Source organism: Aplidium turbinatum, chromosome 10 (assembly GCF_918807975.1).
Source record: "Aplidium turbinatum chromosome 10, kaAplTurb1.1, whole genome shotgun sequence".
NCBI lineage: Eukaryota > Metazoa > Chordata > Ascidiacea > Aplousobranchia > Polyclinidae > Aplidium > Aplidium turbinatum.
In genome coordinates, this window is record NC_137481.1 from 4,997,105 (window position 1) to 5,021,964 (window position 24,860).

At 36.9% G+C, this 24,860-nt stretch overlaps 2 protein-coding genes across 2 annotated transcripts; both read right to left on the reverse strand.

Annotated features, from left to right (window-relative positions):
* Positions 1-423: 423 nt before the first annotated feature.
* Positions 424-18,094, reverse strand: LOC145778437 (diacylglycerol kinase delta-like). Its single transcript, XM_082589915.1, has 13 exons — positions 18,058-18,094; positions 16,732-16,857; positions 14,078-14,116; positions 13,298-13,416; positions 11,923-12,074; positions 11,406-11,628; positions 10,169-11,061; positions 8,287-8,416; positions 7,320-7,441; positions 6,686-6,835; positions 5,733-5,844; positions 4,682-4,834; positions 424-2,158 (listed from the first exon to the last, which is right to left on the reverse strand). Exons 1-13 carry the CDS (start codon positions 18,092-18,094, stop codon positions 2,120-2,122), a joined length of 2,295 nt encoding a protein of 764 aa, XP_082446041.1. The 3' UTR covers positions 424-2,119.
* Positions 18,095-20,846: 2,752 nt separating this feature from the next.
* Positions 20,847-24,177, reverse strand: LOC145778177 (LETM1 domain-containing protein 1-like). The gene has a single exon (XM_082589612.1). It carries the CDS (start codon positions 23,994-23,996, stop codon positions 22,809-22,811), a length of 1,188 nt encoding a protein of 395 aa, XP_082445738.1. The 5' UTR covers positions 23,997-24,177; the 3' UTR covers positions 20,847-22,808.
* Positions 24,178-24,860: the final 683 nt, after the last annotated feature.

The following is a 24,860-nucleotide window of genomic DNA, read 5'->3' on the forward strand; positions in this document are numbered from 1 at the left end:
GTTTTTTCTGATTTACAAAATATTGTACTTTTTGTAGGTTATATAAGAGGAGTGAAGTTTGTTATTTAAGCAACTTTAGTTTTTTTTTTATAAAAAGCAAGCTTGTAGCGAGGGTAACCGGTACACAATAATTTGTCAAAAGATCCTTCTAATGTGGCCGGAAAAGCCGAAGCTGCGCGTCCCGTAATGTAGCGTCCCTTCTATATGCAACATAGTACGGAGCTTAATCGTCAACACTGAAGTAGTTAATATCTATTACTCCTAACTGCTGTCAGTTTGATAAAAATGTAGCATATTCGATGTTATTGGTGGGGCTATTAAAATTTATAAGGGCTACATCATTTGTGTCGTACAAAAAAACACAGTTGTTATATATCTTCCGCTGCAGAAACTTAGAACGTTGCTACCAGAGCCCTCAAATGTTTGACAATCCTGTATTGCGATGAGAATGAAATGGTGTGTACCAAGGTTGGAAAAACTGACACTATTTCAAAGATTTCATGAGGGAATCTTTTCTTAGACACTCTGCACAATATATTAAATGCTGTTAGAAAGAAAAGCTTTACGAAGACAAACTGACGCATTTTTTACAATACTGAAAAAACATTGACAATAATGACGATAATAATACATTGATGACTAATACAGTGCAAATGACGGGTTTTACATAAAAAAGCAACACATCCAGACAGCAAATCAGTCGTGTTTCACATTGATTCAACATCTGGAGACGTTGAATCAATGTGAAAAGCGACATTTGCTGTCTGGGCGATTAGCCTCATAGTACGTTGACACGATTAATTTTGTTAATAAATTAAGACATCTTTAAGAAGAATCTCAGGCAGTGCTCACAAACTTCAATAAATATAACGTCATATTGCAACAGATTGATGTAAACACGAACATACTGGTTGCAAAGGGACCACTTACGATCATTAAACACTGCAATATTATGTTGTGAAAAGCGTGAAAGTGGTAAAAACTGGTTCGGTAACGCAAAAGACTTTACTTTATACCAGAGCAAGTATTAAAAAACTAATCACCATACAAAACCAATAAGCCGAAGGTTTAGCCAGGACTGTGGAGTCGGAGTCGTTGAAAACAACCGACCCAGGCTTGATACAAAACGATGAACAATAAAAAATTTCTGTGCAATTTTTTTTCAAAATATTGTTTCTTGTTCTCCGTATAACGCTCTAAAACTTTACCGGAAATGAAAAGTGTACGTTTTTGTCAGTTTTTTGTGAAAATTGCCGTTTCAATTTCGATCATAACTGATACAAAACCAAACAAAATTTTAAAAATTCTGGCAACCCTCAAACATCTGGCAACACTGAAGCCGAAGGCGGCCAGTTATAAAACGAGTAGTTGGAGTCAAATATTTTTCTCCCGACTCCATAGCCCTGCGTTTAGCAGTGTTTTCATCATCATTCATTTTGCTTCAAAGAAGCCTGCTCTTCATCCCGAAACATCAGGGTCGACACTCTAGTCGAATTTTTTTAAAAGAATCTATTCCTACCAACACAATTTGCATCGTACCTGCTTAGTTGACTACTTTGTAAGGAAATTTTATCCACCGAAGGTAAACCTGTTCAGATAAGAACCACTCTGTTACAAATTTCATAGAAAAATAAATCTATTATTGTAATTCACCGTAGTTACTGTTTCGACTGCTTTAAAGGACCATTGGCGTTGAATCAATGTAAAAGAAATATTTTGCTGGCTGGCGGTTGGGATTTACGTCGTTTGAATAAGAAAAAAGTTGGTTACACAGGGATTTAAAGCCAGATCCCAATATTTATAAACCGGCATAAAATGTGACACAAACGTTTCAAGACTTCTTCTGATGTTAAGGTCTTTATAGGTTTAGACTCTTTCAACAATCCACTGTGTGCAAAATGTTCAGACTACATGAACGAGACGATAGTCACTGCAACAACTCCCTGAGCAAAGTCACCACCAAATAATCCTGAATTTGACGAGTGAAATGGTGAAACAAGTCAACATGCCGAGCACTAACGGCATCAAATTGGTGCGGCAGATCACAATATTCCAGGTGTTGAACCTCCACCAAACACAACACTGAATGACTACTGTTGATCACTAAGTCAGTTGTTTATTATTTGGCTTTCTTCTTTAGACGACGCAACATGGTAGCCTGGAACCACATAAAATCTTTTAGTAAGAGAACATAGAAGCAGGTGAGGCTAAGTTGGCTGCGTTCTTGAGGCGGAGACCCAGAGAGCAAATCAGTCGTTTTATACACTGATTTAACGTCTGGAGACGTTGTATTAATGAACAAAACGACTGATTTGCTGTCTGGGAAATTTATCAGCACCATGTTTGCATTAATGTGATGTCTCATGGCGTTGATCTAACTTGGGTGCATTGAGATTTTCTACTATCTAAGCCTTTTAAATTTTTAATTGGAATCAAACCTTTTAATGTTCGTACTTAAGGTTGTGCTCGTGTATTTCTTATCAGTCATCTTTGTGATGCAATTCAATTTAAGTTCTCCTAAATGGCTCAAAGGTCAATGTATTATGCAAAGGCCAATGATGTAAACATTAAACTCAGTGAACAGCAAAATTCAATTAGTAATGTCGAACACAAAAGTTGCATATTATAGACAAACAGAGTTTAAAGATGGGAAATTTCTCTTACAGGAACTGCATTTCGAATCGACGAGGCGAAAGTATTGAAGCATACAGGAAAAACCTACATTGGCGAAAATTAATCCGGAAAGGTCCAAGTTAAAGAGGCGGATATGCTTTTATGTAGAGATGTACCGATATATCGGTATCGGCATCGGTGATATCGGCCATTTTTTGAGTATCGGTATCGGCATCGGTATCGGCAAAATTTGGCCGATACTAAACATGTTAAAAAAGGGCGTTTGCTGCGAATTTTCTGCAGAAGCAGATATAGATTTTTTAAAGTATTAACTAACGTCACATTGATGTAGAAAAATAACAACCTGTTCAAATTTTTGATACCTCACACTCCCATGACTTCATGCTCGCACCTTTTGGCATTGTTTGCTTGCAGTGATTCTTTCACTCAAACAAAACGTTTTGTTTCAGCAGTGTTGCGTTCTTCGATTCTTAAGTTGTGAAGGGGACTCAATTTCTCCAATATTTATCATTTGTGTGTTTTTTTTACTCTCAGCAGAGGGTAAAACCAGGCCAAGACTACCCAGACAGCAAAAATGTATAATTTTGCATCGTTTTTACGTTGCTAAATGTTTAAAAAACCCATGTAACTTGGTTGCTTTTAGTAAGTAAGCTTTTAGTTGCTTTTAGTATGGTTCTATCAGTTTGTGATTTGATTTCCACCTTTCGTTGTAATAAACTTACCAAGCTTAAACAATGTCATGGCAGAGTAAGTTGGCTCAAAATAAAAGCAATGGGACTACGAATGCTCACTAAACTAATCAATAAATGGTGTTGTTGCGCCTAAGATGACAACCTCATTGTGAAGAAAGGAGCGTTCTTCCCGGCTATCAGCACAAGGCTAAGCACTCACTAGTACAGCGAGCTGTTGCGTTTCGCTAACCACAACGGTGTAGCTTCCACGCTAGCCATTTAGACCATCCAATTAATTAAGTTTCTCGGCAGCCGTTTTGTAGGAAGAATTGACATCGACAAGAATTGAAATGGCTAGTGTGGAAGCTACACCGTTGTGGTTAGCGAATCGCAGCAGCTCGCTGTACTAGTGAGTGCTCAAACCTTGTGCTGATAGCCGAGAAGAACGCTCCTTTCTTCACAATGAGGTTGTCATCTTAGGCGCAACAAGACCATTTTGATTAGTTTAGTGAGGATTGGTAGTCCCATTGCTTTCATTTTGAGCCTACTTATTCTGCCATGACATTTTGTTTAAGCTTGGTGAGTTTATTACAACGAAAGGTGGAAATTAAATCACAAACTGATAGAACCAGCTTACTAAAAACAACTAAGTTACACGTTTTTTTTTTAACGTTTAGTAACGTAAAAACAATGCAAAATTATACATTTTTACTACCTGGGTAGTCTTGGCCTGGTAAAAGCTTTTCAACCAAACGACAAGCGCCCTTAGGTTGCACATTACTTGTCAAATATTTTTTGTACGACTACACAAATCACTTGGTTTACATTTTACATCTTACTATCAATTATGATAGCTTATTTGGAGAGTTTGCGCAAACACTTTATTAATTTTTTAGAAACCCTAATTATGATGTAATGTTTGTTCCCTTATACCCCAGTCCTCAATCACGGTGGACTTTCGTTACTAAAACCTACTATTATGATACAACAATGCGGTTGAGATTGGATTCTTGAATCTTTAATAAATTATGCCAATTGAAAGCTTTTTTTAATAGTTTTATGCAAATAAGGTAAAACTTAGCATTTGATATAATTCCTTGCAAATACCAAAATTGCTTCTTTTTGTAACACCAAAGTATCGGCCAAAATATCGGTATCGGCCTAAAAAAGTGATATCGGTATCGGGATCGGCCAAAATATTGGTATCGGTACATCTCTACTTTTATGCATAACACATAAGCAAAAATATGTGGTAAATTTCACCACATCACATAGATTTTAGTCGGGTTCACCTTAAAGGGGGGGGGGGGGGGGGGCAAACGTGATTAGAAAAGAGCAGAAATCATTGGATTTCAAAATAAAGACAAATTATATACCTGATGGGAAAACTTAGAGATGGTGATCTTCCCTGGTGGTTGCATCCACGGCTCTCCATCTATCTGCATGGCCACCTCAGCTTTAAGGTGCATTGTGAAGGACTCTCCCTGGGCGATCCGCATCCCAGCACGAAGTCCACTGTACATTTGACTCTGAAACCAAAAACATGTGAACATTCGCGATAACAACGCAAAACCGGCAGTTTTCTGACAAAAATATTAAAAAAGCATCAATACGTGAACTACCATATCACTGAACACTTTATTTTCTTGTGGCAGCTAATTCAAAATATCAGCAATTCAGCACATATCTTGAGTCCGACTTTATGTAAAAAAAAAAGATTTTATAAAAATTTTCTTATGGCAATAGTGTTGGCGAACTGAAATGTGATAAGCAAGCTGACAAACAAAAATGGTAAAAAACCACTTTAGAAAGTGTGCAATCAGTTTACATGGCAGTCAACCTAATTTTATTTAACTCAGTGCGGTTACGCCGTGGACTTCGCTATAATAGCATCTGTACTGGAAGCTAAACCGCTGGGCCTCATCTTGGCAGTAAACAGGGTTGCCATATTGGCGGTTTTAATGTCAACTTTTAGAAATTTGACGTTTTTTTTAATAGGTTCTCAGGTTAAAATATGGCACGGTCGCAACACCATTAGGCTATGGTAGTAATCATGCTGTTGACAAAACCAGCCCAAACTGCAATGTTATGAAGAGCATCATCAAGATTCTGGAAAAGTTGTCTTTTCAAACCTGATGTTTTGTAAATACTACTGCGCATTGATAAAACAGAGTTTTTTTAAACTATTTACAATGCTGAAAAAAACAAAAACAATATGGCAACCCTGTTTCCTGCCAAGATGATGCCCGGTGGTTTAGCTTCCAGTCCAGATGCTATTATAGCGACGTTCAAGGTTACGCCAATAATGCAATTAAACAAAAATGTCATAAATATAGACGTTTTCCTCAGTCCGGGAAAAGGGGTTCTCACAATCAAAAAGGGAAACATTGTTATATCAAATGGCAACACTTCTACAACACCACTCACCATGTGGGCGACCCCTCCGACCCCTATCACCTCCAGCAACCCATCACCGAAGGATGGAGGGTGAAACTTCTTGCTCACCCCTGACCCCCAGGCATTAGAACCGCTTCCCCAACTGAACAAATGCAACACAAGTTTTGGGTCAGCTATGTGTGACAATGCACAACAGACAACAACACAGCCTCATGTTTTCTAAGAAAGGATTCCGCAAAATCAAATTGTTTAAAAATGAACTACATCTTCATATACAATTGTACATTCTTGTCTTAAGGTCATCAAAATTATCTATGCCTGTAATCCATTGATAGTTTAGTTATTTTTTTAAATCGCGGATGATCAGACGTGATAAATTGGTTATGGTTACAGTATAGTATCAACAATCATCAACATATTGCTGTAACAGAGAATCAGGAAGGGAAAGAGATCATTTGGTTGAAAAAAGTCGGGTTTGGATCAAAAGCGGGATCTTGAGAATGAAATATACCAACAGTGGATGATACACGGGTTAAGATAATCGGCAGATTAGGCTATTCTAAAAAAACAATTTTCCCACGCACAAACCGATTAGAATCGCCGATTACTGGTCCAGCAATGATGGTGACCAAACAGTGGACGCCAACTTGACAACGCGGTGCTCAGATTTAAGCATCTTGTACAATCGATGAGTGGTCGAATCAACGGAAAACCAATGTACACCATCAAGGGGCAATGGTTTAACAATCGATATAAGAAATCATGCAGCGCACTTCCAGTGCAAGCAAAAAATGTCAACTAAGCTTGGTGATCGGGCCTAAGTCAGAGGTGGAAAACCTCTACAGATATGCGGATGCGAGGGGGAAACATTTATTCTCGATTGTGAAGCTTTTCCCGTAATTTATATCATCAACAAAACAAAATTATCGGTCATTTGAAACCGTCAATTTGTCGCGATCGGGCGTCACAAAAAAATTTCTCACCTGCTTATATTGAGGAATATCAACCCACGTATCGAGGGGAGGGCCACTGGGGTGTTGTCTACCTCGAGATCGATGACGTTGTTCAGGTTGACCGAGCGACTGGTCATTTTCTTCAATCCCGCTTTGAAGTAGATGGCTTTGTTTCGGAATCTATTTGCAGAATCATTATGAAGGCGAATATTTCATCACTGTGCAATGTTAGGCAACAAATAGTAGCAGTCCCGATTAATCCGGTGATGCCCCAGTTGCCGAGGGTAGCCGGGTCCACCTCCACGTGCTGCAATCGCCTTCACATTGATCTGTCCAAAGTGTCCTCTCTCCGCAACGTGCCGGCAAGTGTGACAGTGAAATTACAATCAACAAGTCAGTAATTTGTTGATACAAACCACAACAAGTAGCTACACACATATACAAACCTTTTGCTTTCCAATAATGACTTAAAGCTAATGTTTTGATTTCAAACCAAATCTTTGTGGAAAAACTAAATTACCAGAGTGTGATCCCTGCATCTCAAACCACTGCGAACTTCTGGTTTCACTTTTACAAAATGGCGGCCCCTTTCTTTGTTATCATATGCGACATTTTGTGTTAACGAAAATCGAATGAATAAAATGTAAATGAGAACCCATATTACCTGCTGGTGCATTTTTCGGGGTTTTCTTCTCTTGCCAAGTGGAAGGCAAGTGTCAACTCGGCGTCGATGCCTATTCCGAAGTAATTGCTCATTACAAGCTTCTTCACGTCGTTGGTTGGTTCCTAGAAGGCGTCATCAGCACATGAACGTGCGAATTACGACATTGTTAGCAGTAAGGTTAGGATTTTAGGACTAAAGTAGAATTCCCAAGGTAATGATAATATCTTGGAATTCCACTCAATGACTTCATGATTAGGAAAGAAAATAAATGTGCGCACATGAACTGATTAGAGCTTGGTGGCCAAACTATTCCAATGCAGAAACACAAAACAAACAAAAAATGCACCAAGATATAAAATTGTTGTTTGTTGACAAAGACGTGAGAACCTATGGCAAACCAACTGACGCGGACTGGTGGCTTTCAAGGTCCCATGCAATTTTTCTAGGATATCAAGACAAAACAGAAATCCCAAGATGAGGTTCGAAAAAAGGGTGAAACACCGAAATTTCGTAATTAGAATTTTGAAACTCTCTAAACTTTCACACAGCTTAAAACATTTTTAAATAAATATGCCCAAGTACGTTGCAATATATTTCAGTTGCAGTAAACTCAAACTTTGTGAAGCAACTTCTTTTTAAGTCCATTGCTTATAATTGCAATCGTTCACCAAACGGTATATTCAAGTTGAAAAAACATTGAGAAAACGGAACTGGCATACAAGTCTACGCCCAGGTCCAAAATACCACAACGGCATACATTGAAACTGACCAAAAATATATAGGGTGAAACTACTTTACTGTTCATACACTTCACCCTATATGTCTTGGTCGATTCCAATCATTGACATATCGCTTCATAGCATTTATGAACAGGGCGGCGACTTGTACACCAGCTCAGAAAAAACAACGAATGAAATTTCGTATCAAAACAATAATAGTAACTAAAAGCAAATCTAATTTTTGACACCTGAAGCGGAGGAACGAATGAAGGGATCACAGGTAAAGAATACTTCTTTGGATATGGCCGTTTGGAATTGCAAGATAAAGCTGAATCTGTAGCAACACTATGGTGTCTTCCATGTGAAAGTTCGCCGTACCTGGCAACACATAACGAAAAGTTTTTGAAACGTTTCTGGTCTTCAATGAATATTCAGCCATAAAAACAGTTCATGCCAACCGCACTGGTGTGATAATAGTCTCGATCGGACAGTCTACAGATGTCCGCAATTTATTCCAGGTTTGCACCAAACACAAAAACTTTTCGAAATAACCGCTGCTTGCTTTTTGGAACATGAAACTTTGGTTTTGTACAACATCTTTTCTTTCACTTGTAAACCGCACGTTTTTAAGCTACTGCATAATTATTTCTCTAAATAGAGAAATGAACAAGTTCAGTTCAGTAGGCCATAGCTCTAAGAAAGACCGTCGGCATTTCTCTCAAGAACAGCGTACAGCATAATCGGAAATCAAGGGCTGCAGTCGAAAGGGTGCCTCTCAGGAATCGATGGCGTGCCTTTAATTGTCTTACCAATGACAGAGTCACATGCTCTTAAGCGGTGTCGAACCGGCGCCCTATCCAACGTTGAACCAAGGCTCTCAACACTCGGCTTAAGTGAACAAGGACTTTGTCAAATGTATCGCAGGTCTTGCGTCAAACTTACATAATGACTGCTCAAAAAAGTTACAACCGAGGGTTACAAAGCATGCAAAAACCTGAAATAGAACACTTGTGTTTATTTATAATAATAGAGAAGGCTCTCGACGTCATGGATCAAACAGGAAAGGGCCACGTGCTAAGTGCTAAATAGAGCGGCAGAAACTCATTGCTCAAGCGGTGCCATGTAAGGGTTTGCATATGATACCAGAACGCAACGGAAACGCTAAGGCTGCATAAAAATAACTTGTCAGGTATGCCGTGGCCGTGGTAGATTGCTGCTGCCTACTGTATTCGTCGATGCATGTTTATTCCGGGTGTCAGCTGTATAGCTGAGTGGTGAGAGCCATGGTTCGACGTTCGAAAGGGCACCGGTTCGACCCCGCTTAAGAGCATATGGCTGTGTCTATGACGAGACACCAAAGGCATGCTGTCGATTGCGGAGTGACGCCCCTTCAACTAGCTCTTGAATTCTCTCAAGTAGGCTATGATTAACAGTAGCCTACTCTGTTCCAGAGAGAAATGCCTACGCATCTTCTTAGGGTTATGGCCTGCTGAACTGTTTGCTAAAGTGCAAAATAAAGATACGTGACCTAACGCATGACGTGGTTATAACGGGAAGGTAAATCTAACATCTTTGCGCCATCGTCATGAGTGCAACCATAGTGACGCAATAGTGTCCTAACAACAAGACTTAAAAATAAAAAAAACTGTTTACGCAACCACCTTCTGCGTCACAGCTAGTTTACCTGCCGACCAGCGCCAAGAAGTGATAAACGAAGAGTTTTTCAACTAGTTTTTTAAAACAAAAGAAATGTAGGGTGAAACTATTGCAATTGGGATAATCGATTCATCATTGCTAAGCTAAAAACATCCACTGCTTGCTTGGCTTGTGAAGGTTCACATAAAACCAAAAACCTCGGATGATGAAGAGATGAGGTGATTACATTATTTGATCGACTCGACCGACTTACCTAGTAGTTAAGATGGGATGGTAAAGTGCCACAAAAGTAAACACAATAAGACCAAGCATCGCATGTAATGTTTTTTAAATGAATGCTTGCTAAGAAGACTAGGGAGCTTGGAGAAGGAAATGAGGAGTGTTGAGGGATGAGGAAGATAGCGTTCAGTAGTGGAAAATGAAAAAAAAAATATTCAAACACCACATGAGCAGGGAAAAACAGGAATAACTTACTCAGTGTCCACTTGGTTAGGCGATACAGCTTCCTCAAAAATATCATCAGGAGGTTCATGTCCTTCTTCTACTAATGCTTCCATTTCAAGCCCATCATCATTCTCTGATTCAACACTAACAGAAGAAGTATCTGATTTATCATCTTTCTCTGCATCATTGTGAAGTCTTAGGGATTTTATCTTATCCCGCCATTGAGCATCAGCATCAATATCTTCCCCTTCAAGGCCGTGTGATTGCCCGAAATCGAACAGATCGCTTTCACTTAAAATGTGAACTAATCGATGCCTTGCGTTATGATTTTGTCTGTGCAGCCTAGCGCGTCTATCGTTGCCTTCTGAATAAAAGCGCATACAGCCACTCCGGAAAAATCCGTCACTTTGAATCACATCGCTGCATGAGTCCATCTCTTCACCCACCACCAAAGTATCTTCTTCCGTCAAAGAGGAAGAAGCCTGAGGACTAGCTTCTAAAGTGGACACTCTGGAAGTGGAAACTTCATCATTGCTATCATTTTGTGCTTCAACACCCGAAAGCACTATCGCCACAGGCCCATCAACAGTGTTTTCAGCACCATGAGAGCTTATGGAATTTTCGTTAATTTTAACCTCACTAGCTTGATCTGAACCTTCTAACAATGGAGGCAACGTCGTCGTAACCAAATCTCGGACACCAGACGAGATGTTGAGAACCGGTGTCTCCAAATTTGCAATCTTTGACCCGCTCCTCGTTGCTGTGGCAACAGGTGAGATGGAAGACTCAGAAGGATCACTGTCTTCTTGAAAGGAGACAGCATCTGATAGGAGGAGAGGATTGGACGAGGCGGATTTGTTTGCTACTGTTGAGTCAAAAGCAATATTCCAACGATCCAGCTGCACTGGCTGCAAGTCTTGAACCTGGCAACAAACAAAAAATTCAATAATAACACACCATAATCAAACAATTCCAAAACCATTTTTTAACTCATTACCTGACACTAATGATGTAGTCCATGTGGAAATAATACAGTAGTCTGCTCATTAAAAGGTCATTACACATATGTTTAACTCTACCACTTGAAGAAAGGTCACGGCAAATGACATGACCAAAATCCCATATACCAAGAGGGGTACTGTTTTGCTTTCCATGTTTTAACGTCTGAAAACGTTGAATGAATGTAAAAAATCGGTTGATTTGCTGTCTGGGCCAGTGCTACTCCAGCTTATGCATTGCTATATCTATGAAGAGAGCTTTAAGTTACCCGAGCAAGTATTCCGGTAACACTGCCCCCCTCCCATCCGGAACCGTTTCCAAGCACTCGAGCCAAATCATTTCCAGTCCCAAGAGGGAGGACTGCAATTGGGGGATTTTGGCACACTAGGTGGCTTTGGACCTCTTCCAGATGGGAAAGCACCCAGCCAACTGTTCCATCTCCACCACAAACGAGTATCCGAAAAAGTGGAAGTTTTCGAAAAGCATACAAGCTGTTTAAGAAAAAGTCACCAGTGAGTGTTACAAAAATAGAAAAGAGCAACTTATGTCGAGATTAAAAAAGCTCTTAGCGCATAACCAATTGAAGCTAATTAATCAGAGTATGCCAGAATTATCATTGTACAAAGTAATATGATTACTAAATTACGTATTTGTACTGAGTAGGCTAATTAATTGCTTTGGTGTGTAGCCAACATTGTTCTTCTCATCACATGACAACAGTTACACGAGTAAACTATATAAATTATACAAAAGGTAGAACAAGTTTAAGTTATAAGTGGATATACCCGGGAACAGCTCCCCCTTTATCCATTTTGAACAACTGGCAGGGGTTTAGAATTTGGGCCATCATTGCTGACAATTGCCACCCCTGGCCACCTCCACTCTTACAGTTGATGAACACCAGTAAAGGATCATAGCGATCTTCTGTGTGAGCCGGCTGCATTAAAAGTAGCTTTAATACATTCACATGCAAACAACATGAAACTATAGCACCGCTGAGAATGCGAGATGGACACATGTTTGAAGATAGCTTCACATTAAACCAATGTTTAACATGTATATTGTATAGTATAATTATATCCACTATTACCTAACTACTTGTAATGGGTAATGGATGCTACAAAGTAGTATATCTATTACAAACCTCAGCAAGTAGTACTGATATTATTTTGAACAACGTTTCGTGAACTGAATGAGCAAAGCAATGCCTAGTCTACCAGTCCACTAACCGAATGGAAAAGTTAAAAACTGCTACAAAACAAATTATTGTTTTAAAATGTTGATAATTAAATTCTATTTTTCACATTAACTTTCATAACAAAAGACTATGTCCATTGTCCAACGCTTTCGAGATAATGAACATTAAAACTGAACATTGAACAGGCGGTGAGTGCAGGTTTCCAAATTTTGCATCATCTACAAGTCATAATATTACGATCGATGGTAATTAAATGCTGACACACTTGTGACCAAGCAACTATCTATATTTGGAGATCTTGCCTATTCCCAAAGGTATAAATCTAACGACAACGTCATTATATTATGCATAGTTGCGCAGTGCACACCGGCTTGTAATTTTGCTGTGTAAAAGAACTACCAAAATTATTGTTCTTATCTTTAAGAAATTCAGGTACATAAAGAATGTTGCCTCTGACAGGGAAGTGTGCACGATCACGGCTAACAAATCAAGTATTTCAACACCGATTTGACGTCTGCAGACGTTGTATCAATGTTTTGTACTGACTAATATAGAACTGAGCTTAGTTATAATCTTTTACCTTCATTTGACAGAAATATTATTGTCAACCTTAAAGCTTGAGAAATTTTAATATGACCCAAACAGCAAAATCCGTCATTTTTATAGATTCAACGTCTGCAGACTTTGAATCAATGTAAAAATGACGGATTTTGCTGTCTGGGGAGTGTGTTAAAGCAAATGACCAACCTATCTCGATGAAAATATGCGAGTTAACACACCAAAAATTAAAGCTAAACAATACAAATCGCGTTTGCTTCTCATGCGCAAAGCATGCAAATATTTTCAATGAGCGGATAAATAAACACACTTTCGAATTAATCGACTAAATTAAGTAGAAGGTTAATGGAGTGCTTACTGCTTGCAGTCCATCAAACTGTATGTCTTTCACGAGCTACACTCACCATGCTGATGTACGGTAGCAGAGTCAGTGCAGGTAGTTGTCCACAAAATCGTGTCAGGTGAAACAACTTTAAGGCTTGAGAGCATGACGTCCCACTCAAGAATGTGATGAAAAAACATCCTGACAAAATCGAGCCAGTATTATTCGTTGTTTTAGTTTGAAAAAATTAAACAATGGTTTCAAACAAAACTAGAATCCCAGGCAGCAAACCAGTCAATTTTTACATTGATTCAACGTCTGCAGACGTTGAATCAATGTAAAAATTAGTGATTTGCTGCCTGGAATGACGCGAGTTTGTTAAACTACAATTTTATGGAAGACAAACAGAACCTTGTCCAATGCACAAGTCTGTGATTTCAAAATGAAATTTTTAATCAATAGATGAACAATTGAACATTGAACAGCATAAAACAACAGCAGCTAAGCCAAATCCATTCGAATTCATTCTATCAATCAATGAGATTTAAAAGATTAATAGTCAGAAGTTCCAGTTTGCCAAGATCATCTAAAAATAACAATTTGAAGTTTCCTAAGCGAAGGTTTCAATGTTTTTACAAATTACTTTCCAATGATTAGAAGTTCTCAAATCGCACATACAGATTTTCTATTGAAATCAAATCCATAATAAAAAAAAAAACGTGTAAGACAAGTGATTGGTGGATTATACTACAACCCCAGACAGAAAAATCCATTATTGATTCAATGTAGACATTGAATCAATGTAAAAATGATGGATTTTGCTATCCGGGACATCAAACAAACGTATGAAATGACTTCTCACCTAAGCTAGGAAACACAGGACCAATGGTTGATTTGTTTTCTAAAAATTAAAAAAGCGAATTATATTCAGATCCCAAGAAAATGCACCAAACGTTTGCTTAATGACATGTTTTAGCCTACTGCAGAAAGCAATCACCGCTTATCAGAACGCACATTATAAATTTCACAGAATTAAAATCAAGTTTTTACAAAGTAGTTATAATATTGTTAGTTCAGTTTTTGCAGATTACGCTGCACCGCCCATTTATCACAAGCCGACAGCATTGCCGCTCTGAACAATACTTGTGGCAAGAATAGAATTTTGTTCCTATTTTAAATAGAATATATTCACGTATTGTCACGCTGCTGCAGTTGCGTTGTGATCAAAATAGCTTCAGCAACAAGACATGGTTTCATCGGGTATGCAGTTTCTGCCGTAAACAAACGCGTTCGCAATTTGAGGACTTGTAATTAATTTGTTTCATGAATTGCACATGTTTTGCATTTAAGTAACACATTTGATCGTCAATGAATTATATTAAGTCACTGAAATATTTTTTGACTAAAACAAACTCGCACAATTTTCTTGATTACTATTTATATCAGTGCAAAAACGAACTTTCAAAGAAAATCTAACATTCTTAAGACATGCATAATTTTATATCTTTGACGAGATATTGCTTTAAGTAACGTTTGAAATTGCTGATTGTTTTGTATTTGTAGCAAAGTGAGATGTGTTATACATCATAAGTTAACTGCAGACAGTGGAACACCGTTTCAGCCCTCAGGCCTCCTTAGTGCAGTAAGTTATATAATATGTGATATCGTAAAGTTTAAGAACCTGTAACGTCAAAGTTGCGCTTTTTGGTCAAGAAAATGACAATGCAAGAGTTGCTGTTTTAAAAATTTGCTCATCTATCTAATTTATAAGACAAACTTTCATAAAGCAGAACAACAGCGTTAACATTTAATTTGGAGGCCTTATTGCAAACGTTACAGATTGAAGCGATAGAAGCTATTAAGACGTCTACTTAAATACAGACTTTTAAACACTCAAGGAGTGCCACGCGATTGCTGCAAAGCCTAGAAACTTTTCGCCGATAGAAACTTTATTTCTTCAAAAGTGAAGTGTCTTCACAAGGGAGGTCTAATTGAGACGAGTCGCTCCCCATGGCAAGCACAATCCCTTGTGGTCATTTGAGAAAATCACAAAACGCGTATGGTCATCGATTTCAGTCTTAAAACAATAAATGAGTTCACTTGTTTGGGCGAGTATCCTTCACCTCATATGTGAAATGTAATAAACAGACTCGGTCGGAACAGCATCTATACAACACTTGATTTAAAAAGTGCGTACCACCAGGCAGAAATGCCTCTACAAGATGGGAATTACACTGCTTTCGAAGCTGATAGATGCTTGTGGCAATGCAAGAGAACGCCGTTTGATCTTTCTAATGCTGTTCACGGATTTTAACGGGCAATCAACATTATCAAAGAAAACGAGCACAAAGATACGTATGCTTCATCTTGGCATTGGTAATATTACTATTTGTGGCAAAACTTAAGAGCACGATCAAAATTTCTTGCAGTAACTCGAAAATACAATCTAACTTTCAATGAAGCAAAAAGTACATATTTAGCAGATATTATCGACCTGCTTTAATAATCTCAAGCCGGAAAGAGTGGAATCTGTACTCAGAATTCCGCCTCCACGAAGGAAAAAACAACAGTAGAAGGTTGTCGGTTTATCAGCGGATTATGCGCAATGGGTTTCGCGTTATTCTGATAAGATTCAGCCTCTAATTCGAAACACTACCTTTCCTCTCAAGAGATGCAGCTCTAACATCTTTCGAGATGTTAGAAACTGAACTGGCTCGAGTTAGGCTTGGTGTAACAGATGAAGAAATCCCATTTTCAGTAGAAACTGACGCGTCTGATGTTGGTATTTCAGCCACTTGTGAACATAAGAATGTGAACGAACCGTCTGTTAGATTTACTGAAGACGTAACATCTAACGAAAAACCTGTCAATGAGGAAGCACCGGTCCCGTTATCGAAAACTCCTGTACCGGTCGGTTCCGCAGAGCGCCCATGCCCTGGCGCTCATCACGTTTAAGGCGACCTCCTGATAGATTTGTGAACAGTTTATTATGTTGTGTTATTTATTTTGGCGCATTACTTAGTAATCTGCCCAATACTGAAAATGTCTTTTATTTTATTCTAACTGACCTACAATTTCAGAAAGGGGTGACTGATGTCATATTCCTGTGTACAAGATTTGTAATTGCTGATTATTTTGTCGCCACATTGCCCTGGGTTTGCTTGATTTCTTTGCTGCTTTTATTCTGGTGTTCTATATTCAGCTCAGCTTGAATTTGGTTTGCAGCCTAGTTGTGTTTTAGCAAAATGAACTTCAAATTGAGGATTTATTGTGGATTTCACTGCAGTATTCGCCCTGTATTGAATACAGTCACCTTGCTGTTGCAAATCAAATGGTTCGCTCAAGAGTATCTGCTGTAAAAATATCTTTAAAATATTCTCATCAAACGTTAGCCTAACGAGGTACAGTAACGAAAAGGCAGTGAAAACATCTTACAGCGAAATAACATACAAAAGTAATTGTTAATGATCTTGACTGGAATCTTCAAAAGCTTTCAAAACACCACACTATACGTACCAACTTTGGCACATTGCGTTGCATAAGATGTGTACTGGGAGGAAGGAAGATTGCATTTCAGTCCACCAACAAAAAGCACAAGGTCTTTGGACTTCGAGAGATTTCGTCGAATAGCCTTGTGGTGCCCTAGTGAAAATGTTGCGCAAGGGTTAAGAGTAAAATAACGCAAGGAAAACAAGATAGGTGCAATTTTTAACACAATTTCAAGCGATAGTTTGACAAACTGTTCTCCACCTAGTAGGTGAGGTTCCCCATCGGGACAACTATTTGAATAGCAAATCACTCACAAGCTGAAGAGCTTTATTCTAGTCAGAAACCTCCGAACGACAAAGCACATGACGCAAAACAAAAAAAGTAGGATCCGTTTTAAGATTAAACTTGCTGGGTTGAAAGCTTTGCCTCTCAAAAGTAACCTCCTATTCAGAAGTCGTGCAAGGAGCAAACTTCCTATTTCTTGTGTTGTTTATCGTTTTTCTTTTATCACATTTCGTTTTCGATGTAACTTACTTTTCTTCCTTAATTTTAACTGAGGAATTTTTATACAATTGCAGACGAGTACATAAATCGTAGCGTTTTCATGCTTTAAATTATTAATCGATGATATTAAATCTATCCTAGAATGCCCAAATGAACACTCATAAAAATCTTTAACACTGCACGCTAGTTTGGATTATGCATATTTTAAAATTATTTATGGTATACATAAATTCAAAAACTCGACAATTTTTCTGCAATTGCATATTTGCATGTGAACTAAAAGTTAATTATTACACAAAATACTCTCCTGTTTTGTTTTTAATACGCCTTCATATTATCAAATACACTTAGTTAAATAGACTAGGCTAATAAAAACCAGAAAAGCGCGCATAACTCATATAAATAGTGAGCTCCGTTAACCCAATAACATTGTAAAGACGTTTTTAAACGTAAATAATATTAGTTGTTGCATTGATCACAGCAGATTCGAAAAACAACATTGATAAGTTTAATAAGTAAACAAAATCAGTCATGCTCGGAAACTTGTATAATTTATTGATAAAGCTTTCGCCGCCGTAAAGGCGGCTTCTTCTTTTCCTATATACGTTTCTATTTGAATAAGTTTACTTATTGTGCTTAATTGTTCGGTTGCATCCTAAATGAAGGTACAACTTGTAAAACTCTTCATTCTCAATAACATTGAGGAACCAGAACAAAAGTTATGAGGCATCTGCTCCTATTTCTTTAATTAATTTAACTGAAATAAAGCACATGTACAATGCAAAGCGAAAAACTCCCCATGAAAATTATTATAAGTATATAATAATCATTAACACTTTCTAAACTTACATTTCTTGGCCGCGACAGATTCCTGTTCCCCTGACATCTTGCCTGAAATCAAACTGTTGCTATCACAACTGCTGATAAAACTAAAGCAAACTGCAAAGCAAAGCGTGTACTTGAATAAGTCACGGCATGACAATTTGCTACAATAGACAGTGACTAATGTAGGGCTTTGTTGGGGCATATCTTATAAAGAACTTTAAATAGCAACGCGTTATCGAAACTGAATGAAAAGTCACAACGAAACTGATCGCAGTCACTTTTGATCAGAAACCTGCGCTGTTGTGAAGCGTGCGGCCAAACACAATTTTTGAACTAATTTCAGCTAGGTTAACTCTTAAAATAGCAATACTAAAAGCAGTGTTGTCAGTAATGTTTAGAGTTGATATAATATCGCTGGTCTGAAATGCTACCTAGCAATGGCATTTGAAAAACAACCCAAGTGACATATTGCAGCAATCCTAATTTTGCTCTGCGCTCTCGCTGCTGTGCGAACGGAAGAAAGCGAAACTGGTTTTGACATGAAATAAACACACCTCTCTTTTACGGGAAGGCACAAAATACACATAAATATTGTTAAAAAACAATTGTTCAATTTTTCGAGCAGGCCAAACTAGTCAACATATAAAAATGAAATCCGTCAAAGGTTTATTAAAATTCCTCACGGATTAATATATCATCAGGGGTTCACAAACACTTCTAGATTTCAGGAGTATATAATTTGGCGAAAAATACTTTGTATATATATAATTAAATATCAATTTTCGATTACTGTTGACAGTAGTAATTTTCTTGCAGCACAAAATTGTGTGAAACTTTGCACATCAAAAAGTAAATGACTACGGTATATTTTAATTTTATTCTAAGTCCTAAGATTTGTGGGCACTGTGCTTAAAACACAACAAATTAATTCGAGGTTTAGTTTGAGAGACGACAACCAGAATAGTTTCTTTTTATTTCTAGGCTTGATCTGTATTAGTTCTGAATACAGCATATATCATATATATACATTACATATTAATGCAGAAAACGTCCTTTTTTATTAGGTGATACTAAATAGTAAAAAAAATCATTGCAGCCGCTGATAACAATGGATACTCTTTTGCAGCTGAAATCAAAAATTCAGCCAAACTTCTCTTACGCGGGCAATCTGTAACTTTATTTTGGCAGCATGAACGCTTCAAATGCACATTACCAGAAGTTTGGTTTGTTGGCATTTCTGTTTACTGATATTCAGCGTAGTATTGTGACGTCACTTTATAAATTGTGATTTTTCTGGTGGCCAAACGGTGAGCCAAAGTCTGCTTTAAATAAGTGGTTGAGTTGGCACATCAGGAGCGTAATTTTGTTTCTGTTGACAATTTGTGGTTTTACGATTTCGTTGTTCTCCTTTTCAATTTCGCTCATTACAATAACTACAGCTTAGGGCTACAGTAGTTATTTACAAACATATCTGCTCAACTATTTTACGTTAAGTAACATAATACTTATCATAGTAAAGTATAAACACACTCTTGGCACTCTCTGGCGATATCTGGAGTGTAGTGTTTAAGCTCCAGTATAGGATTAACAGGATGGCTAGTTGGCTACCTGAAGACTTGCAACAACAATTTTGCAGAGGCAATGATTACATTTATGATGTGTATAAGTTATTTCGCGGCCAAAAGAGGAAAGTTTCACGACCCGAATTTAGAGTCTACCGGATAAACAACGAACATCACAAAAATACTTCAATGCGTTTTACTTTTGACGGATTGCTGTCGTAGGGTGATGTAACCTTCTTCATTGTTTGGCACTGAAACGTAGTTTGTAGGCAACACAAATCCACCATCCGATGAAGAATGCGTTATACAGGGTACCTCATCACAAATCTGTAAAGTAATAAAACAAGGAAATAATTCATCATAACATGATACAAACAAAAAAGCTGCTACAAGCAATTTAGTCAAGGCTTTTCACTGCAAGTAAAGACAATCGTCATTTCTTACAGAGCCGATATATTAAATATGTTTATTGTTGAAGCATCGCATGTATGTAGCATCACTATATTCACCAATATCCAGTTACTTCTGTGTTATATTGATGCATAACCGCAAAGTCAGGAACGCTCCATTTACACTTGTGAAAAAAGCTGAAACCTCCCAGCACCAATACCTGACACGCAGACCTTGACATGTGTAAAAGACACACCTCCCGAGCTATTGCTTCTTGTATTGTTCGATTATTTGTATAAAGTAAGGGTCCTCGACTAGTGAGGCAGTAAACTACACTCATCAAATGCGAAAATTAAATACAGCAGGAAAACGTCATGAAAAATACAAAGCTTTTGACCAGAAAAATAATTGGTCGGGAAAATTTTGCATTAGAAATTTACAAGGGGCAAATGACCAAATGAGTGTTAATATGTTCAGAATCCTTGTACAAAGAGTACAAAAATATTCATTAATCTTTACTCTAAGTTGTTTATCAAATTGTAAATGACTGAACGTTAAACAGTATGAGAATAGAGGCAGCACACTTAATAGATAAACAAACTGGTTTCGTGAGCAAAACAAAAAATTAAAACTGTTGTGCATGTAAAACATAAAGCACAATTAACCATGATCGTGATCCTACGATTCTTTAAAATTTAAAAACTTTTTAAAACAAATTTTCTCATACCATTTTATTAGGCAATGGACGCACTTATTGTGGTCTGCTTCAGTCTTCTTAAGAGTTGAGTCCTTCAAACTCCAGCATAAGCACAAAGCTTATATCAAGTTAAGTTCGCTACATAATCTTGAGCAGAATTGTTCTAACAAATTGGAAATAAAAGTATTGAACATAACAGTGAGAAATTGAAGCTGAAAATCTGACACACACAACAAACAACGGAATAAGACACAAAGCTAATTTTGCATTGAAATCAAGAAAAAAAAATGTCCTTACAACATTTGATCAAATATATACAAATGGCTGTACAAATGGCAAATATATACAAACATTTGATCAAAATGGCCTGTGGACGACTGGACGTCGTAAATCTGCACCCAAAAGCAGGGTGTAAAAAAATAGCTAGAAGTAAATCTTCACGTATCGTATATTAAATATTTTTCAATGGGAATTTATTCAATAATGAAAGATAGTAATTTTGATAAATTTTAAAGCTCATGTCAATTTAAAATAGAATTCCTTGGATTCGTCTTATCTGAATAAACAATTTGCCAAAAAATGCATATTTAATCATTATCAACCATGAAAAAAATAATATCTCTAAAGTCAATATAAAGTAAACAGCCTATGAAGACCAACGTTTGGATTACAATTTACTGCTTTTATTCTAATTTCATACAATATCAATTCAACACAGCAGAAGCTGTGAGATTATTATGTTGTTTTAGATCAATTGTTCCTACAGTAAGCTCATGGAGCTTCAAAAGGGAGTAAAGGATTTCAACGGAACTGATTTTATTGTAGAACTAGATATACCGGTATACATGAATTTTAGAATAAAAGTGCCAAAATTTAAGCACTAAAATTGATACACATTTATTATAGAGCAATTTTGCAAGATTTCCACTCAAGGCCAGTCATAAATCTTTAGGGTTTTGCAGGTGTGATCATCCTTTGAAAAGGGTTATTGACCATAAAAAGTTTGGGCAACACTGTTTTAGATCCTTACATTTGATTTCTATTTATATATTCTATAATTGATACCTAAATATGTTTTTAAATGAAACCTAGTGTAATTATATACCATGTCGATGAGCATTTAGGCAGAAAAACCACATAAAACAATAGACAAATGAGCAGCATGCAACACATGTCTTGAGATCCCATAACAACTATTTAGTCACATTTCTGTATTATTGGTTTCTCCAACTTACAAACAAAACTAGTTTTTCGTTCTTTTATTATATAAGCCTTTGAAAATTATTCCAGTATGTATACTAAGTGCATAAAGTAATATAGCCTTTATGCAGTACATATACTAACAACTATATTGTGTTTAAAACCTTTTAGAGAAAAAAATGCTTTGGTATGGTGGGTAGCAGTGTCATACAAAAATATTAAAAAAAATTAAAAATAACTTGTTTCCATCAAAGAAGAGCTGAGACTGATGCCAATACTAAATAAAATTGCTAAGCATCGCAAAAAGAATTTGAAAAATTGCTATGATTAGCTAACTTAAACGGTGGTGATACACAGTAACACACATATCAAACACATTCATCAATACCGGTATATTGCAAACTATATGAATGCAGTTATTCCAACATTAGTACACATGAGATAGAGTCAATAACAGTTACTGTTCCATAGAAAAATACATTTTTTCAAATTTGACAAAATTTCAACAAACTTACGAGTCATTGGCTTATAAAAAAACACTAAAGGACAATTTTTTTTTTCTTTCACAAAAATCAATGTTTTGAGTTGTGCTTAATGACACCAAAAAAATACACTGGTACCGTACCGTATATAGTATACAATACATCAACATCATCACACCAATAAGAACTAAATGAATAGTTTATAAATTTTGGTGAGCATTTTTGTCACTCATGCATTATGTGAAGTATATGCAATTCCAGCAATTGATATAATGTTCTGACTCTATTGAGCACTGTATTTGTGAACGCTACATTTTATCTGTAAATATGTAGGCCTATATTTATTTGAGTAAGATATACATTAAGTTTCCAAACAAAACACAAGAGTTGATTGCCATATTAACTGTGATGTTAAATGACAAGCCATAAAGACTTAACAATGCATCAATCAAATACTTTTCTCCGAAATTTTAATTCACTGTAATTGACTGAAAGCAAAACCATTGCATGAAGAATAAACCAATAATCATCTGAACAGCAAGAGTTTGTCAATTTAAGCCAATTCCTCATCCAATACAGATTGGCTTCCTTCGATAAGTTAGCGCTATTTAGTCCACGAATTAAAGCAGCAGTTTCTATACTGGATGTATCCATTTTGTGAAGAATGCCAGTATTTCTCATTTTTTTATCAAGACGCAAAAGAAATTTACCATGAGTAACAAGACGGTTGCACATCCAATCATTGGGTTGAAATGAATTCACCAGGATCACTTTACAAAATGAGCGCAACAACACAAAAGCTTTCTTATTATCAAGAACAAATGGACTGAAAGGCTGTTTACATAAATCTTTTAGCTCAAACAGCAATAAATTACTTGGTATATTTCCCCTACTGATTGTGTTGGTAATGCTTTCAAGACAATAACGAACAGCTGGATCTTTCTCGTTTGTTTTGTGATAATTCATGTGATGCAATATTATATCATATCCATAAACTCTTTCTTGGTGTGCTTGGGAATAAAATTTTTTTCTTTGAGTTTCAGTCCAAAATGTGTGTGGCAAAACATACCGAGGAAAAAAGTATATAGGAATCACAAGCATAACAAAACCAAATGGCATACAACAAAATGGAAGAAGATAGGCCATTTTTATAGCATCCTTTTTCAGCAAATAAATTTTCATCTCCTCTTCATAACTCACTGACACATTTGGGTTAATCTTTTGCTTTTCTCTAGTATGTCGCCATGTTTTTATATCATCCCAGGTTTGTTGAGCTCCATTTTGAAGAAAATCTAAATATTTTTTAGCACTTGGAGAGATTCGCTCCAGCCAACTTTCTGCATTTCTAACTGCAGCATACATCCAATCTTTTAACTTTGACGATCGTTTCTGAATGGAACGGTATCTTTGGGAAGTTGAAAAAAAATTGCTTTTCCAGCAAAGAGGTGAATAGTTGTGTCTAGTTGCAAGACAAGTGTAAAACTTCTTATGTGTTTTGATACAATTTTCTTGACAAATATCATCTTTATCTTTCATACACACTAGCCTCGAGAAAACTGAAGCTGGCTGTTTGATGGAGTTAATCGGAAGTTTTCCTAAGCGACTGGCAATAGCAAGACGACCTAAACTCATTCTTACGCTTCTTGTAAACTTTGTATCACCGGGAATAAAATACAATCAACTTGGCAGGATTACAGCATACACATTTCAGACAACACCACCAGTCTGCAACTGATTGCAAGAAGTGTTCTCACAAACGCACATGTAAAATTCCAAAATCTGTTTAAAATTCTCTGAATTGTATCAAAATTCCCTAAATCTACAAAAAACAAAAAAACTTGGTGTAATGTTGTACCAACATTGTTTAAGGAAGTGGATATTTTTCCACAATCAGGTGTTGCCAGAGTTAGGATTAAAGTTAGGAAGGGTCAATCAATCAATCATTTTATTTTTCTTCATTAACGCATCCGGGACGAAAAAGATACTAACTACAAAAATCGATACAAACCTACCAGCACGTTAACGAACGGGAAAAGGTGGCAAAACCTTGAAAGGTTTAAAACGTGCCTGAAGGGTTAAGGTAAGGGTTAGAGTTAGGAAAAAGATTAGGGTTTTGATCTTCCCAGGACTAAAAAAAATTTCCAAAATACAAGTTTTTGTTTTCAACAGCTTTAAACTTTTCTCAAATTAGGGAAGATTTCCTTATCTGGCAACACTATTAAGGCTATTATTACACTACCGGTATATAGCGTAAATATAGCCACGCGGCCTTGATTTAAATCAATCAATCAAGTTTATTTCGGCATAGCTCCACATTCATTTTCAATGTACACATCAATAGATATAACAAATTGCTTTTTTTGATATGGAAACTACACCGTGGAGGCACCGGAAAAACCATGCGGTTATCTAAGTCAAGGTGCCCCCACAATGTATAAAGGTCAGAAATGCTTAATCACATTGCACATAAAACTTGCTAAGGAAAACTAGCAATGC